General features: G+C 32.6%; 2 protein-coding genes and 1 long non-coding RNA gene across 3 annotated transcripts; 1 reads left to right on the top strand and 2 right to left on the bottom strand.

The window, feature by feature from the left end:
• Window positions 1,366–3,234, top strand: LOC107642307 (transcription factor bHLH93). Its single transcript, XM_016345614.2, has 4 exons — window positions 1,366–2,075; window positions 2,161–2,334; window positions 2,452–2,619; window positions 2,716–3,234. The coding sequence occupies exons 1-4, from the start codon at window positions 1,452–1,454 to the stop codon at window positions 2,800–2,802; spliced, it is 1,053 nt and encodes a 350-aa protein (XP_016201100.1). The 5' UTR covers window positions 1,366–1,451; the 3' UTR covers window positions 2,803–3,234.
• On the bottom strand, window positions 3,021–5,781 carry LOC107642306. Its single transcript, XM_016345613.2, has 2 exons — window positions 5,128–5,781; window positions 3,021–4,696 (listed from the first exon to the last, which is right to left on the bottom strand). The coding sequence occupies exons 1-2, from the start codon at window positions 5,674–5,676 to the stop codon at window positions 3,962–3,964; spliced, it is 1,284 nt and encodes a 427-aa protein (XP_016201099.1). The 5' UTR covers window positions 5,677–5,781; the 3' UTR covers window positions 3,021–3,961.
• Window positions 16,276–17,182, bottom strand: LOC107641608. Its single transcript, XR_002362241.1, has 2 exons — window positions 16,817–17,182; window positions 16,276–16,741 (listed from the first exon to the last, which is right to left on the bottom strand). It is a non-coding gene; the product is annotated as an uncharacterized LOC107641608 (long non-coding RNA).

The following is a 19,167-nucleotide window of genomic DNA, read 5'->3' on the forward strand; positions in this document are numbered from 1 at the left end:
TTCAATAATTTTTAACCAAATATTTTTTATGGTACTTTTAAGATGTGCTCTTAAAGCATAGGTTATTAGCAAAACTTTAATAATAATAGTAATAGTAATTGTTATTGTTGTTGTTGTTGTACTTAGAAAGTTAAATAAGATGTTCAATAATTATATTATTAATAAATAGTATTGAATGTTAATAATTATTAATAATGTTATTCACCAGTGATAATTTTTTTTTTGTCGCAATTATTATTTCTATTTAAAATTCTGAAAATACAACACACTTTTTCGGTAAAGACAGAATTTGTGGGTCAAAGTTTTCGAGGAATTGGGATTTAATACAATAAATTGTGTCTGGTTAATTATTTGGGAATAGAGTTTTTTAATTTTTTTTTTTAATTAAGGGAGTTGTTTATGACTTTATGTATTGGTCCAAAATTTAGTTAGGTCTAAAATGATTAAAAATTCAGTTTATAGGGTAGGAGTCTAGATCACATTTTGCGACTTATTCGACTTCATAAAGGTTGGCCTACGCAGTGTTAATGTGGCTCGACTTATTCAAATAAATAACTAATTCTAAGGTTATCGATTCTACTATAAATATACCTTAAATATATTCCGAATTCAATCTACTAAAAATATGCTTTAAATCCTTGTTAACATAAACATCGGAGGAGAAATTCAGACGGCAGTATTTCAGCACCAACAAAAGTCAGACGCTATTTTAAAAGGAGTTTAAAAATTACATTCAAACCTAAAAATAATTCAGTTTCAGATGACTTTTGAAATAGGAATAAATAATAATTTTTTATTTTTTAATTTTTTTTAATTTTTTTTTTCGTCTATAAAATAAATGGTGAGAGTTCACACTTTATTCTTTTAAATAAAACAAAAAATTGAGAAAATTTATTTTCCATTATTTCGGTGAAAAAAACATTAATTCACCTTGCTATATAGAGAGAGAGAGAGAAGGATATTCCATTTTGATCCAAAAGCCTTCCTCTAAGTACTATTACACTATACTTTTCCTGTAATACATTCTGTAATCATAGCTCTTTTGATGAACAATGGGACCCTAATTAATAAACCCTATTATATTTTACTCCATTCGTGTCATTGCCTTTATCAATGTTAAAATGAGCGTCATTCCACTTTAAAGGAGAATCACACCACATTCAACAATAAAATTGCAAATTTGTTTTGTATATGATGTAAATGTGTCATAAATTCAATGCAATGTCATTGATTTTTGTTTTATGAAAGATGTTAATATTTGATTTCTCTGAATTTTTACAGCTAAATTCAAACTTAAAACCACTTATTAAAAAAAATTAATATGTCACTCCTATCAATCATGATAAAATGTAAAACCTTGCTTACACACACCTTATTAAGCCTTCATTTGTGTCATTTATTTTGACACAATTCATTCACCACTTCCTCTTCAAGAAGAAGAAGAAGAAGAAATGGAGCTTTCTCAACTTGGTTTTCTGGAGGAACTACTACTACTGGCTCCAAGGAGAGTAGAAGAAACATGTTGGAATAATGGTTTCAATGATCTACTCCCTACTACTCCTCCTCCTTCTGCTTCTGTTTCTGCTTCTTGGAGCTTTGACTCTCTTGATGATAACCCTTCTTTGAATCCCTCATTTTCTTCGTTCTCAACACCTTTAGACCACAGATTTGACTCTTCTTATGCTGCTTCATTTCCATTTCTTGATGCCTTCACAATCCCACCAGAGCTTCATCACTCACCACCACCACTTTTGCCACAACAAGAACACAACAACAACAACAACAACCACCCTTTGGTGGAAGAAGAAGAAGAAGAGCTTGGATTTCTTGGTAATGATGATAACAATCAGAGCTTGGAAGAGAGGAACAGCGGTAGATGCAAAGTTGAGGAACAACAAGCTCTTGAGGTGCCAGCTGTAGTGTTCAACATGGGAATGTGTGGAGAGAAAAAGGTACCAAAGTCAAAGAAACTTGAAGGGCAGCCCTCAAAGAATCTCATGGCTGAAAGGAGAAGAAGAAAGCGTTTGAATGATCGCCTTTCAATGCTGAGGTCCATAGTCCCTAAGATAAGCAAGGTCTTTCTAAATTCTATACTTATGTCTCAATCAATTTATAGAAATAAAAGGTTTTGATTTTCTCTAAAACTCTTTCATCTAATAGATGGACAGGACCTCCATTCTAGGAGATACCATAGATTACATGAAAGAGCTTCTAGAAAGGATTGCTAAGTTGCAAGAGGAAACAATGGAAGAGGAGGGAAAGAATCAGATACACCTCTTGGGAATTTCAAAAGAGCTAAAGCCAAATGAAGTAATGTTCAGAAACTCCCCTAAGGTAAACTAAACTAAACTACACCCTTCTTAATTTTAGCTTAGTACTAACTACCTCATTACTAAGTAACTGAACAAATTTGTGTGCTGTTATGTTTTTTGTTTTTTGATTTCTTTGCAGTTTGATGTTGAGAGGAGGGACCATGACACAAGGATCAGCATCTGCTGTGCTACAAAGCCAGGGTTGTTGCTGTCAACAGTGAACACTCTAGAAGCATTAGGCCTTGAAATTCACCAATGTGTCATAAGCGGCTTCAATGATTTTTCAATGCAAGCATCTTGCTCAGAGGTTTGTTTTGTACTGTACTCTTTCTTAATTAGTAGCTTAATGCCGATTAAGTTTTTATTCTTCTAACTAATTGCTATATATCATGGTCTTAATTAGGTCGCTGAGGAAAGAAACTGTATTAGCACAGAAGATGTTAAGCAAGCACTATTCAAAAATGCAGGCTATGGTGGAAGATGTGTCTAAAGAGAAGAAAGATGGGGAAGTGCCTATGTAAAAGAACAATTTTCATCTTGTGTAATTTGAGGAATTAGGGTGGTAGTAGTAGAAGTAGTTTCAATGAATGAGGTTCAAATAAGTTGGCTTTGATTGATGATTTCATTTTCATTTTTCATAGCCCTTTTACCCTTTAGTGCAAGCTTCATAATTACATTCCCCTTGTGATAAAAATCTTTTTTTTTTTCTTTTTTAGTAGCAATTTATGATGAAGGAGGAATTTTTGCCAAACCTATAAGTGCCATCAAGGTCCTGAATTTGCGGCTGCTTTAAAAATCTCGTCTTGTTTTCTAAACAAATAATTGCATGTCAATGTCATTCTGTAACATGCAGTGCCGGCCAAGCAAGAACAATGGGATGATATCATGCAAATACTAATTAATAAGATTCTTGTTTCTGTCAGATTTTCAGATATGTAATTTCTAGCATAGGAGGTGGTGATGTTGGTAATTGAATAGCATAAGAAGCATTTATATTATAGTGTGAATACCTGGTTCACTTAGTTGGTTTTCTGCTGCTTCATGATTTCTCAATAATTGCAAGGTTCTGAACCTAAGTTTAATTGCAATGAAAATTTGTAGGTAGTAAAATTTTGTATTATTTTATTGTTTAGTGCGCTTGAATGAGGTGTAAAATTTGTGACTATCCAAAAATCTACTATTTCAAGTAGTACAAATCAAGAATAATGAGACAGAGTCCGTGACTTAAAAGAAAACTGCTACTTATCAACAAACAGAAAGCAAATCAGACCATCATGCAATGGTAGCCATGGAAGTGTGTGCTTTTGGCTGTTCTCTATCATTATTATTTTTACTAGTTATATTTTCCTAGCATTACATAAACAACAAGAACAAAGAGGTTGGATACAAAGCCTAACCCTGGTATTAGTTGAAATAGAATTCATCCTGGTATGAGTTCTTGTCACGAAAGCTTGGTACCAAAAATGATAACAGAATACAAAGCAATAGATCTCATTGCCTGAATGTTATTGAGAAAAGGGATTGTTCCTTTATCATTAACTACAACAACAATAACAACAGCAGTGTTGTATCTACAGAAAAGAAAAATCACAGGAAAAATGATTTTGACTACTAGGCTACAAAGTCTAAAACTAGATGTCAAATGGCTACTATACATTGTCGTCAATGTTTTCCTCATCAGAAAAAAAGGTGTTGTCCATGAAATTGACTTGGGACTGTTGAAATTTGTTGATGGCATCTCTAGCTTCAGAAGCCAAGGCAACTTTTGCAGCTTTAACCACATCCCCTTTCTGAATTATTTTTCCAGGTACAGGGATTGGTAATCTTGCAGAATTTGCTATTCTCCTTGCTTCCCTACAACGTAGTTGATTGATGTATTTCTCATGCATTCCCTTGTTCTTCACTTGCTTTAGCACAGGGGGGCTAACAAGATTTGTAACGTGGGAGCCGCTAAATCTTGAAAGGGACTGCTTCTTCTTATGGCTTGAAGATGATGTCTCAGTGCAACTTTGCAGCAACACTTGGTTTTCCTTTTGTTTCGTTGGAGTAGAAAGTGCTGCACTAGGCTGAGAAGCATTGGAAGAAAAATCAATGTTTGGTTCAAGAATGGAAAATATGTCCCCTCTGCGGCCTTGATCGACTTGAAGACGGTGCTGTAACAGCTTCTCAACAGACTTCTGGGTTATGCAGTTCTTTAGTTTGAGAATATTTGGTCTTCTAACCTTCTTATCAGTGGGTTTGAGCAGTTCACTAGCAGAGATTGAGAATTGTTGAATGGGCGATGATTTAACTGTCCTTGCCCTTGATCGAGGATGCAATTGAGGCGGCGTCATGTGGTCACCATGAATTCTATCAAAGCAATCTTGTTGAGACTTTCCTGGCACCTGCAATAGGGAAGTCAATGATTCACTGAATATAAGAATAAAATATGACGGCTATAAGCTAGCCATGAAGATCTATCTATCTAACTTGCCATCAACTACCACCATACTGTAAAATTGTAGTTCTTTGTAGACATTATACACACAAAAACCTTATCCAACAACTCAATTTTAGAAAACTGTCATCAAAATTTTAAAAAGTTAAACCACCATTTACCCACTTCTATCCAGAGCTGTCAAAGAACATGCAGGTTCTTGATGACTTTGATAGCATTATATTTGTTTTTAACAAAAATATGTTTCCGCTGAAAAATTTCATACCTGTAACCCTAATGATAAAATTGAAAACGGAGGAACCAAGCCAACACAAACACATAAGATCTTTGAACTGTTAAGGATCAAAAGAGTGTGAAAAAACGATAAAAAGCATATACCATTTTAGAAACGTTTTTCCAAAAATGGGGGCTTGGTTTCACAGAAAAGAATGCTCTTTGCAGTGCCAATTCTTGTTCCTTGGACCACCCTTCCGCTGTCTCTTTGCCACGCTTTCTCTTCTTCCTCTTTGCCTTCTCTCCACCTTCATTCTTCCTTACATCAGAAACTTCCACACTCGCAATACCGCAAACCACATGTTTTTTCTCCACCTTCGCCTCGGACACCGAGGGTTTGTCGTTTCTGCTCTCTTTCCCGTCGTTTTGCTGCGTCGCAGTAGAGACTTCCCCTTCGACGAATCTGGGAGATCTTCTCAACAGAGTGGTACAACCTCTGGTGTTTCGGGAGCAATATTCAATTGGTTTTCTCTGATTGGAAGGTTTCTTTGAAGAATCTTTGAGCTTAGAAGCGATAGGTGTTGTGGGGTTGTGGCTGAGGAACCTAGGAGACCTTCGAGGAGTTGTTGGGGGAAGCTGATCGTTGTTTTCTTGAAGGAATCTTGAAGACCTTCGAAGTTGGTGGGTGATTGTGGCATCTTTCTTTTGCGGCATTTCAACGAACACTTGGGTGGCGTTCAATGCTGAGACAAATCAAAAGCCCCTCTTCCTTGAGAGGGAAAATAGATTCAAAACTTGAACATTTCCCTCACCCCACCAACAATAAGAAACCACCCACCCGCTATGACATATGGGCTTTGACTTCGGCTGTAACTTTGGGCTCGAGGCCCATTTTCGCTGCTTAAATATTATTTTTGTTGGGCCTAGAAACCCAAAACTAAAAATGAGTTTAAACTTTAAACTTTAATGAAGTCCCAAAATTACAAAAAAAAAAAAAAACTTTGATGTACAGTTTTTATTATCAAATTCCTGCCTCACGCATGCAAAGCAAAACTTCTTGGCCAACAAAAAATCTTTACATAAAATTTTAATTTGCAACGAATTAACTCTTGCTACACCGAACTGAGAGATATCATAGACAAAAAAAATCTCTAAACAAGAGAATTGTTAAATGGAGAAGATAAGATTCTAATCACTTTTGATAAAATTACAAACATAAATGATATATGCACATTAAATATCGGTTACTAAATTATTAATTATATTTTTGTGTACATGTATACATATTAATACACATTTTTAACTAAATAACTAACTATCAAAATAATAAAACTTAGTATAAATGAATAATTATTTTTTTATAGTAAGATAATAAAAAAATTATGAAACACCAAATACATATTTTTGTACAATGATACGATTGAGTTACAAATTATTCAATATTGATTTAAATTTTTATTTTCTTACTTTATTAATCTCCTCGTTTTTAGAGGGTTTTTTTTCCTTCTTGTTCTCTCCCCCTTATTCCGTTTGCAAAAACGATTGCCAACTAATTAAGTATACCTATCATTTAATTTCCAAACAATTGGTTCAAGACACTCAATGCTCTATGTTAATTTAATTTAACTCCAAACACGTTTTCAATGTTTAAAATAAATAAAGATTTCCGGGAAAAAAAAAAAGTAACTAAGTTTTCTGTGTGTGATGCTTTTTATCTTTTTAAGATCACTAGTTGCCCAAACTACCTTCTAGTTCTAGAATCATTTTCCACTCATGCATATAGTTTAATTTTAGTTACAAAGTTAGCATATGACGATTATGTAAGTTTTTAAACCCTATATATTGGAGCGAAAGTCTTGTATGTTTTATGATCTTGTATTGAATGTATCATAGTAGTTACACGAATTCCTTATCTTCCAATTTCTTGATCAAAAAGTTTAGTTCAATAACTTTATTAAATTCTGACCAGCATTTTACATCATTAAAAATATTATTAATGACTACTTGATAACTACAAATCATATTAGAATAATGTTAGGTAGACAAAAAAAACATACAGAACTTGCCTTATTTAACATTAATTAATTGTCGTAACAATTAATGAATGCTAAATAAGGTAAGTTATAACTGTTTTTGTCTGATTTTTTTTTATTACCAAACATTTTCGTATTAGATAACCAAAAGCAGCTGATGGTATATTAATTAACTAAATAATTAAAGAGTATTAATCTCACTACTTGATTATATAGTTAAAAAATATAGCGGCCATGTGCAACAAACGTGTACCATATGAATTAGCCAACTTAATTAATACTAAATTCTTAGCTATATACTTGTCTATTCGATTATCATCATGAAGATCGAGGAGGAATAAATTAAATTGAATGAAGAATAGAAAACCAATATTGAATTGATGTAGCAGTGTAAAAATGTAAATCTTAATCATTAGATATTTTTCTTATGTATGTGGAGTTTGAATTTAAAATATGAGAAGGGTAATAAAAAGAAAAAAAATATATATAGAACGCATATTAAAACGGATAGCTACTAAAGATTGATTCGGATGGATAAGTTCCTAATAGTAATAAGATTCGATTCGAATCTTAAAGGGAAAAAAATGAAGGATTAATAAAAAGAAATCACTAATAGAAAGATATGGAAGGGATAATATAAAGTGAATTTGATAAATAAAGCCATTGATGCACATTGTTAAAGGTAGTTCGATGACCACCCAAAAACACTATAATATATGTAGTAAGTTTCTGACTCAGCGATGCATGACATACATCTTAACCTAATTTCAGTCTTTTTTTTGCCTCCCACTTTTTCCCTAAAACCAATCCTAGATATGCTTTTTAATTAAGAATTTTTAGCAGTAAGTACTTAAAAAAAATCGAATTAAAGATTTAAAAGTAAGGTATATATCCACTTGCCACACTTTCCCGTCGTAATAAGCACTTAAATAGTTTCAATATTCAAAAAGTGATTCGTTCGGCATTTCTCTCTTCCTTCCTTCCTTCCTATGTGCTGATGATGAAAGACAAACGGCAAATATAGTGGAATACAATAATTTCTCCTTGGAAAACAAAATAATGAAAAGGGGAATTATTATTATTATTATTATTATTATTATTATTATTATTATTATTATTATTATTANNNATTAATGAATTTAATTAAATTACTCAATATAATATTTATTCATATGTTAATAATTATTATTTATAAAAAAATAATTTTACGTGAGAAATCAGGTATATGATATGAATATGTGGTAGAGAGGGAAGGTTGTGGAATGTGGAGTGGAAACAATAACAAATATAATCATATGGAGCGAAGCAAAAAGAGCTGAGGCAGTTGATGATGAGAACGTGGAACATAATATATTATTATAAGGTGGAAACTCAAGTGTAGTGGACTTTACGTGAAGTTGAGACTTCACGTGAAGTTGATAGCTGAGAATCGTTAGATGATTTGACTGATTTGACTAAATTTTCATCTAACAAGACCTTCAATTATCAACTTCACGTAAATTCGACTGCACCTAAATTTCTACCTTGATATAATCACGGAGGAGGAATGGTACACATAACTGGTACTATGCACAGGAACAGAACCAGGGGATCTCTCTATCTTTATGCGCCACCTACCATACTAACTCGATGTTATTTCATTTCATATTTCTTACCTAAGTTTCTTTCATTATCAGAAGGCTTTTCAATATATATACTAATTAATTGCTTTTATACTCAATAGCCATTAAGGGATGGCCATCATTATTGATGAGATTATAGTGACCATAAGAAGGCAAAAATTAGATAAAATCATCTTGTATTAATTATCACCGTGAATTGAGGTCAATCCATACTTAAATTTATTATAGTTATGATTATAGCATTGCAATGGTATGTTTTTTGGTTGCCCACGGTATCCCTTAACCCGACAGGTTAAGGATTAATTCGTCGCGGATCAGAGTTCCATTTAAAGGTTTGTCACTGGCCAATGGGTTGCTGCATGCACAAGGCGGGATTCGAACCCCCGACACTTGCTTAAGCAGACGAGTGAGCTGACCACTCGACCAATCCAAATTGGTTAAAATTACGTATGTTATTAACAAATGAAGTTAAGAGTTAAAAAAATTAGAGTTGAATTCAAATTTAATAAAATAATATATTTTATATAATATATGAAATTAGGTCATGAGATGCCTTTTTGTTTGGTTTCGGGCAAAGGGGTCCCCTGTTTGAAAATATTTCTTTGGGGTTCATCATGTCTTCCAACAACTTTTCTCTTTCGTATCTTAATTCATTTAAAGTTTGTGAGATACCAGGGTGGACAACATTCCCCCCACTATGTCATAAAAACTCGTATTCATAGAAAATTAATTTTTATTTAGTTAATATTAATTAATTTCAAAGTTTAAATTTATAATTTCAAATAAAAAAAATTGATTCTCTAATCTTTCTCATGGTGTTTTTAGTTTTTCACAACCAGAAAATTACTCGTTACAGATGAATTTACAGATAGATTTGATCTCTTTTACCGATGAATTTTTTATTACTGACGAAATTACCGACGGATTTTTGTCCATTTGTAAAAGTTTTGTCAGAAATTATTTACCAACATATTTTTTTTCCGTCGGTAATTTACCGACAGATTTTTATCCGTTACCGACAGAATTTCTCTCAGTAATGGTCCGCCCTTTTCGCCAAAAACCGTTAGTTTTTCCGACAGATTTTCTGTCGGTAAATTACCGACGGATTTTTTTCCATTACCGACAGATTTTCTCTCGACAATCGTCACTTCAATTTCGGTTTAACCGTCCGATTTTTGACAGATTTTTCGTCGGTAATTAGCGTCAGATTTTTCGACGGATTTTTCGTCGGTAATTAAAACTTGGGAAAACATTTCCAACTCTGAATACAGACGGAACGGAAAATCCGTCTGTAAATCCATCAATAAGGTAAAATAGTTTTTTTTAGATGTTTTTTATTGCAAAATAAACCTAATTTCATACAAAATAAATATAAATTTAATGAATATAAATTTTCATCTAATTTTCATCTAACTTGTATCCAAACATTCATAGTATTTCAAAATAACTAATATTTGATATTAGCAATAGAACCAAACATGATGTTTGGTTTTGACAATGTATCAAGAACAAAGACATTTAGTAATCTCCTATAAATAGTCCAATATCATTGGTATATATTTCTAACATACAAGAGATAATCATTTATAAATTTATTTTGATTTGAATTGATTTTGTGACGAGGACTTCACTTAATTTAATTTTTCTTGCATCCATCTTGTGAGCATGTCAAGTGCGGCTTCTAGTTGGTCCATAGGAACCAAGTGTCGAGCTTTATTTACCTGTTTAATATAACATAAACAAATTAAAACATTAATTTTAAGAATCTTAAAAAATTAGATATCTAAAATCTATTGGGATATTATTATTAGAAAGACATACATACCTTAAAAAAAGTGACAGTATTTGTTGCTTTGAAAAGTCATGCAGCTCCCCACAGTAGCTCATCCTAAACAACTAACACAACAAAATGCTTATTAATGAATTAATTAATAAATTATTCAAAGGAATAATAACTAGTGTGTTACCATGAAACCATAATAGGAGCAATAAAAATGGCAAACTGCTTATCCAAGTGAACTACTATAAGAACCCTAATGCTGATATGCAAACTGAAAAACTGAGAGAGCACGAGCAAACTCTTCGAAACCAAATATCCCATTGTTCTTTGCGTCAAACAAATCAAATATCTAAGAGAGAATACATCAAGAAGCTCATATGAGATACTAACCATAATCAGATCAAGGAAACAGATCTTCATGGTTTAAGAAGTTAGAAACAAATGAAAAGAAGTAAACAATACTCGATCAGCAAATAAACTCTTTTTTATTCGTCTTGAATAATGCCAATTGAAACTCTCCTTGGTTGATTAATTCTAACATAGAAAATACAGACATGAGACATCATCAATAATTAAAGAAAATAAGGATAGTCAAATTAAGATGCAAATGTCACTCCTAACCATAATAATATCTTGCAGTGCTCTAATTGGATACATGATTGAACAATATGGTGAAATGAATTAGTAAAAAAAAAATGAAAAACTTCACACCTCACTACATGTGTTAATCATATTATTATTATTTTTTTTTAATAAATTGAATTTTAACATCAAATATTCTATATATTTTGCATGTGTATATTTGACTACATCATTACTCTCTTTTTTTGAAAGAAAGAAAAGCAATAGATTATGACGGCTTGTGTGGAGAGAGAGAGAGAGAACATGTCCATATTTTTCTCACCTTTCAAGTGTACTAAACATGCATCAGTAATGTCGTTAAATCCCAAGTTGAGTACTTTCAAATTTTTCAGCCTTGCAAAAATTAAAATAAAGAGTTTTCTATGGCTGTTTGTCCACAATAATTCTTATGGTACAAAAAATTTGAAACAAATGAGCATATTTTAAAATAGATAATTATCAAACAAAAATAGCAGATAGACAAGTCCCAACAGTTTACGTGAAAATTTTTCACACGTCAGTAATATTGCATCTATTAAGATTCAAGTTTGACTAAAGAGGAAGATCTGGCAAGAAATAACAAGGACAAATTAATCAATAATATATACTAATAAACATGATGGAAAACATTTTACAGCAGCAGTACATTGACAAATCTACATCTTTTAAGTTTTAATATAGAGTTGAGCTAACTAGAGGGTTTATTCTTTGCTTGAACTATAGGGTGCAGAAGTTGTAAGGTCCCACATTGGTTGGGAGGGGAACAAAGTATGCCTTATAAGGGTGTGGATACATCTCCCTAACATGACGCGTTTTGACGAGTGAGTGTGGGGGGTTTCGTCTATCATCCCTATCGTCAAAAGTAAAACCGTGAGGCCTTGTGTGCCAAAGCGGACAATATCGTGCTAGCGGGTGGTCTGGGCTGTTACAGATGGTATCTGAGCCAGGTTCCCGGATCGATGTGCCAGCGAGGGCGCTAGGCTTCCTTAAGGGGGTGGATTGTAAGGTCCCACATCGGTTGGGGAGGGGAACAAAACGTGCCTTATAAGGGTGTGGATACCTCTCCCTAGCATGACGCGTTTTGACGAGTGAGTGTGGGGGTTTCGGCTATCATCCCTATCGTCAAAAGTATAGAAATAAATATGCTGGCTGGTTTATAGGTTTAGTAGTTGTATTGTTTCTAGGGAATATAATAAAGTGGCCAATTTTCTATATCAGCAACATAATAAGCATAAAAGTATATCAAGCAATTAAACCTGCAAGAGAATCCAAGCATGTTACAAGGCACTCTTCAAAATTTAGTAAGGAAAGCTTTCACAATCCTGAAATGAACCAGGACATCATTAAAAATTAATAAAGCATAGATAATTATAAGTCAGTGTTTTGTGTTTAAAAGGAATACTGTAGAAGAAAAAGGTCAGTGAAGAAACACATGGAGAAAGTTGTAAGTCTCCATTTTTGACTTTATAGAAGAATATCTTGTTATATCATACTTTATTGTACTAAATTTGCTTAGAATAAATTAAATAATAATGTGTATAATTTGGCCTAAAGTATGGCAGCAAGCATTTTATATTCTCATTGTCCTCACATCATAAATAATATAAATTAAAATGTAGGAATTATATTATATATAATATAATATTACTTGTAGGAATTGTTGACTTTGATTTCAATTGTAAATTTTAATCAACCATGCATGATAAATAATTAGGACCGGCATTCAGATATTGGTGCTTACCTTCAAGACCAAGTCTTAAACCGTTTAGCGAACTCGAATCTAATGGGGTTACAACTTGAAGGGGTACCTGCAGTTACATATACCTTGTCTTTTAGATAGTCATTGACAAATGAAAAATTGCATGAAGATAAAAGCACAACCTGGTCAAAGGAAGAATGTATATGATAAGATATGCATAACTCCTTTCCAAAATAATGCAAATATTGATAATGATGATCTTGATATAGCCTCAACAAAGTAAATTAATGAACTTGCACATGTTTAATTGCTGCTGAACTCGTCACATTGATACAAGATATTTTATTCTTAATACAGAACAAACACATGGAACGTTGTATCATGTTACTTGATTTTTGATGTGCTAATGTTATTATACAATTATACCTACTGATGAGTTATTTAGATTCTTCTCAGGAAGCTAAGAACAAAACAGCCTCATGAAAGAACACAATTGCATTCAATTGAGAAGCCTTCTCCTCAAGCACACGCATTGCTTCGTCAGGATGAGGCACCGTAAAAGCTGGGATTTGATCCTGCAGTGAGAAAAATGAAAATATAGATTATAATTGATGGATTTAGAAAGAAATGATAGACAGAGAATTCAAAAGGCATTCATATTCAAAACTAAGAGAAAATATTTTAATCTAAACATACCATAAATATACCAGTCTTCTCACCAGCAATTTCTCCAAGAGTATTCTCTGTTAATAGAATCCAATAAAAATAAACTGAATGAAAAGTATCATTGGCGTTGCAACATCATGTTAGATATATTCTGACAATTCATAAATTTTATAAGGTATTATCAAGAATACAAAGATTGAAAACTAACCAAGAATATCCATGTGGTCATACCCTAAGGAAGTTATACCACAAACAACAGGTTATTGAATCTGAATAAGATCAAACATCTCGTCTGCACGAATACAACATTGAGCACATATATCTACCTAATTATTCACTGAGACTAATTAACAAACATTTGATGTGCATGTTAGCTCAAACCAACAAATAAGCAAACCATCGAACACTTGGTGTGCACAACGAAATTCATAGAGGGGAGGGAAGAAGAAAAAGAAAAACGCACGAGTATTTCTCTGAATTCTTGTTGTGCGATCTTGCGCTCCTGAGCCCTGATTTGCACAGCTTCGGCCTTGAGCTTCTTGCGCTCCTCATTGGCAACTCTAAGGGCTTCTCTGCGAGCTTCGTCCTTGCGCTGCTTCTCGATCTGAAGCAGCTCCATTTCGTGGATGTACTGCTTGCAAACCTCCTTCACCAGCTTTCAAGGAAGGTATTGGAATCCAGGAACTTGTGGTTCTGGCAGTGGTTGTTGTGGTGCGAGGTAATGGAGAACGACTGACAATGGCAGCGGAGGCGACGGCGGAGGACGAGGAACGCAAGAGAGCGTGACGGAGAACTTTGGAGGGGATGAGTGTGGAGACGCAGTATCGTGATTGAAATGAAGAGATCGTAGCGGTGACAATCCTTATTTTAATATTTTCCGACAAAATATTTTAAATTGCAGACAAATTTTTTGTCTGTAATAATTTAATAAAATATAGTGTTTTGTTCATTTAAATACATACGGAATTTCCGTCGGTAACCATTTTCCATAAAAAAAAATAATTTTTCGACAGAATTATTGACGGATTCTCTTTTCCATCTGTAATTTAAGCTAATTCATTTTTGTTGGTTTTTGACAAAAAATCTCTCACAAATTCTGTCTATATTTTCATAAAATAAAATTTGTCGAAAATATTCATTTGTAATAACTAATTTTCTAGTAGTGTTTACACGTTTCATGGTCCATTTTTTCTAATTTCTACTATTCTTATTAGATTAGATTCTTCTGTTCCATAAATGAAACTAATAACTAAGTGCCATGTTAATGTGCTGGTTTTCGGTAAGTGTCATTGGTTTACGTTTGGCGTGGTTGATGGGATTATATATTGACCTATCCTTTATAATCTACCGATTTTGGTATTATATTATTACGATAATACTAAAAAAATAAAAAAAAATTAATTAAAATTATGTTATTTAATATTTAATTATTATAATAATTAATTAATATTAAATAAAATATTTTCAAATATTACCTTGTTATTTATACATTTCATGTGGTGGCGGCTTTAATTTTCCTTGGGACCAACACAACATAGCATAGCATAGCCAATGGAATACTACATACGTGATCGTATACACAAGTTCACATTTCTATTCCTGAAACGAAGCCGAGATTGTTAAGTTTGTTCCATTTTTGTTTTTAGTCTCTCTTAAGGCAATCGTTAGCCTCACACAATTTATGAAGAGCTGTGCTTGACATTTGTTGTGTCATAGCGTACGTAATGAATTATGTACAATACAATAATCTTTATTACAAACTATACCTAATTACCTATTCATTTAAGGCATTGTCATCCATTTAAATAAGTAGATTGATTATATAAGTTTCTTATACTATAGTTTATATTGCATTATCATTTATTCCGTAAGTTATTATAGTCAATTCTTTGTATAATTATTTAAATAATTGTTTAGACACCTAAATTTAATTTACTTAGTGCACGAAGAAGGACGCAATGTTGCACTTAGATGCATGATACTTTCAATTATTCGTACATGCATACCCTTTTTAAGGCATTACAAATTTCCTATTCTCAGGAACACAAGCCCATTACTAGTTAGTTATATAGTAACGTGCTGGATGCTGGTTATCAGATAAAGAATAATTTTACTAAGATATATAATTTTACTAAGATATGGAATTTGTCCTGTATTCTAATTTCTAATCGTTAGTCACATTTATATAATAGAACCTATGTGTAATTTTCACATCAAGTTATCAACTAGCTAGTATATTTTATAGGATATTTCTTTATTATTCATTTATTCTAGCCGGAGAACCTTTAAGTTTTTTTCTATTGTTTAATTATTTAGGTACAAATTGGCATATTCTTCTAGCACAAATACTTGTCATAGAACTTCGTACGTGGTGGCCAAAAAGTAAAAAAGAAAAAGAGAAATAAAGAACATTACCCCAAGATTGCACATTGCATGCCCACTGTTTTTTCAAGAGATAAAAAGTGAATGCGCATCTCTTTGATTCAGTGCTTTTTATTTTCAAGTGTACCGTCGTACCGGTGTTTTAGTTATTTTTAACCGTTGATCTTAATTATAAAAAATAAATATAATATATATAATTAAAATCAACGGTTAAAAATCACTGATACACTGATATGACGGTACACTTGAAAATCTTCCGACTGTGACATAAAGAAACTTTCCAATAATGAAGACAATTTTAGTTTCATAAACTTGCTTCAATTAATCAAGGTGGGGTTAGTTGGTGAAAGCAAAATTGATAGTGATCTTATTAGTTAGTGGACATCAATTTGTAATTTGCATCAACGAAGAAAATGATAATTATAACATACTACTAATGTAAAACTGGAAATCCTTAAAATGGTAATTACATATATAGAAGAAACAAAACATAAATATCGAATCAAATGAAAAAAAAAAATGGTCATAATTAATCTACGAATTGACCTTCTACCTCCTCTTCTTTACCTTTTTCTTAGTTCTTCATCACATAAATTGTTACAACTACATACCACATGTATATACATACATCTATAGAAAAAGAAAATTAAGTACCGAATTTGCCCTTCTATTTTCATTTCTGTTAGTTTATAGGATTTTGCGAAAAAAATACATCTGAATTAATTAGTTCAGATGTGCATTATTCGCAAAATCCTAAAAGAAAAAAAATGAAAAGGAAAGTAAAAGAAAGCTTAAGGGAAGAATTGTAGTTAATTGATTAATAGAAAGGCACCGGAAGGCGCGGTGGTTTGGGCGGCGGGTGTTGGACGGTGACAAGGATGTTTTCCGGATGGGAAGGCTGGCAGGGACATGGCATGGCTATGAATTTGGGAAGCAGATCCCCCGGCATCAAGACCGGCAAGCTGTCCCCTTTGCTCTGCATAAATTCAAATAAATGAGTTAATAGTTAATAGAGAGGTGACAGAGATGGAGAATTGGAATATGTCTGTACCGTGCAGATGAGGTTGGGTTTAATGGGGGATAGAGAAGGATGAGAGGGGGAGGAAGAGGAGGAGGGTGTAGATTGAGATTGACGGAAGGAGCGGAGTTTGTCCCAATGGTAGCAACATGAGAAGATTCCGCTTAGGCTGAATATGATTATTAAGAGCAGTGCTGTCCCCAGGGGGAATCCCAGCGACGGTCGAGATGCGTCTCCGCCGTGTACGTGTGGCGCCGCCGAGTAATTGTTACTCTCCATATACTCTCTCTTCTATTTGAACTCGTAGTGCCTCCAATTACACTCATGTATGGAAGTGACAAAGTGAATGCAGGGTGTTGTAGTTGGACGCATTATATATATATATAGCGTGTGGGAAATTGAACTTGAGATATTTTTATGTGAGCATATATGTTAAACAATAACTTAAATAAAATAAATAACGTGATTTATTCTCATAGGAATTTCTGATTAGAGAGATTATTAATTAATTAATAATTAGGTGGGTTAAGTGTTAGTGTGTAAGGTACAACAAATAAAAGTGAGGCTTACGTGATGGGCCATGGTACGGGTACGGAAGGAAAGAAGGGGGTTAGGTTATGAGTTATGAGTCATCAGGATGAGGGTGCATGGGTCCCACCCTAATACCTGGCTCTTATGAGAGCATGGCTATGGCCAATGCATCTCTTGGCAGCCATCAAAGGCTGCTGTGAACTCACCTCACATGCGCGCACCTTATTTTGCGCCTAGTACACAAATTAGTACATTATCGTCATCAACGGCCGCTGTGCTGAGCTGGACTCAACAAATTAAACAATTCATTTTCAATTCATCATTAATTAATTAATTAATTTGCATGCTCCATTGATAATGTATTTAATTCCATCACAATTCTCTCCGATAGTTACGCCTTAATTAATCACTACAATGGTACACTTCATTATCTTGATCTCCAATTCTTCGTAACAACAGCTACAGTTTGATTACGCCATTTTCAAATAGAGTACCGATATATGTACACTAAAATTAGCTATTAAAGTCAACTACCAATATAAAATATATTGAAATATAAATATATATTAAAAATTGAGGAATGTTAAGGTCAGTAATTTTTGTGATTTATAGTCATCAATGATGGTTTTAATAGTGTGAGATTGGTGTGAGATTTCATTCAATGACTCACTTTTTTTTGCTAGTTACATACTGGCCAAAATTTAACAAAATTGTTAGTTTCTTAGACTTTTCCTTAAAAATAAATTAAACTACACATATATTTATAGACAAATATATTAGTAGTTGATTTTAATAACCAATTTTGATGTATAAATAATATTTATATTCCAAACATGACCTTGTCCTTGTTAATTATTGCTTACGGCTAGCTGGAATAGATTTAAATTATGGTAAACCACCAAAAATATATTTGAATTATTTTAGTGTGCATAAATATATTTTTAAATAAGTTTTTAAATAATTAAAAAATATACTAAAAATATTTCTTTGTGATAAGAGATACATTACTAAAAAAATGTGACCTGATTTACTTATCAAAATCTCACTTAGTTTATCACTAAGGTTGGAAATAGGTTAGATCAGGTCAGGTCAGGTTTTATTCTTAACAGGCCTAGCCTATCATGTAATTAATTGACCTGAACTAGTTTGCACTATAAATTTTTTTTAAAGTACTAAATCTAGTCTGTTATTCAATCTGGCCTGACCTATTTTGCAGGAGTTAGGGCAGATAACATCATCAGTTAACAAACGATTTCTAGAGAGTTTGTGGTTTGTACACCATTCTAAACAGATTAATAATATATGTGAGGTAGGTAATGTGCAGTTCTTATTTACAAACTACATGTGCTGCAATAGTATCTCTAAAATAATGTATAGTAGTATGTATGCATTTGTAATTAAAGAATGACAATAACGTTAGTATTATTTGATTGTGATTAACAATAATAGTAAGAACTAAGAAACTAAAGAATTAAGCGACCGATCGAAGGGAACAACCAACATGAGTTATTATTGACAATATATATAGATAAGTTGATAGGTATGGACACTGTCCCTATCCCATCACTGGATATGCCGTGTACAGTTCATATACTCCTACCTCCTCTAATGGCTGCTTCACCAACTTGCATTTATTTATTTATTTTAAAAAGTTAGTGTAAAACGAAGTCACAAAGAATGCACTTAAGAACGCTGAAAAATTAAAGAATTATTCTTATTTGTATAGTCATTTTTTAAAATAATGAATAATAATGCTATAATTAATTTATATTTAGATATTTTATTTGAAAAAGTGATTTTAAAATAATCTATTATATATATTTAAAATCTATAAAAGAATTAATTTTAAGTAG

The sequence above is a fragment of the Arachis ipaensis genome, chromosome B05, assembly GCF_000816755.2.
Source record: "Arachis ipaensis cultivar K30076 chromosome B05, Araip1.1, whole genome shotgun sequence".
Classification (NCBI taxonomy): Eukaryota; Viridiplantae; Streptophyta; class Magnoliopsida; order Fabales; family Fabaceae; genus Arachis; species Arachis ipaensis.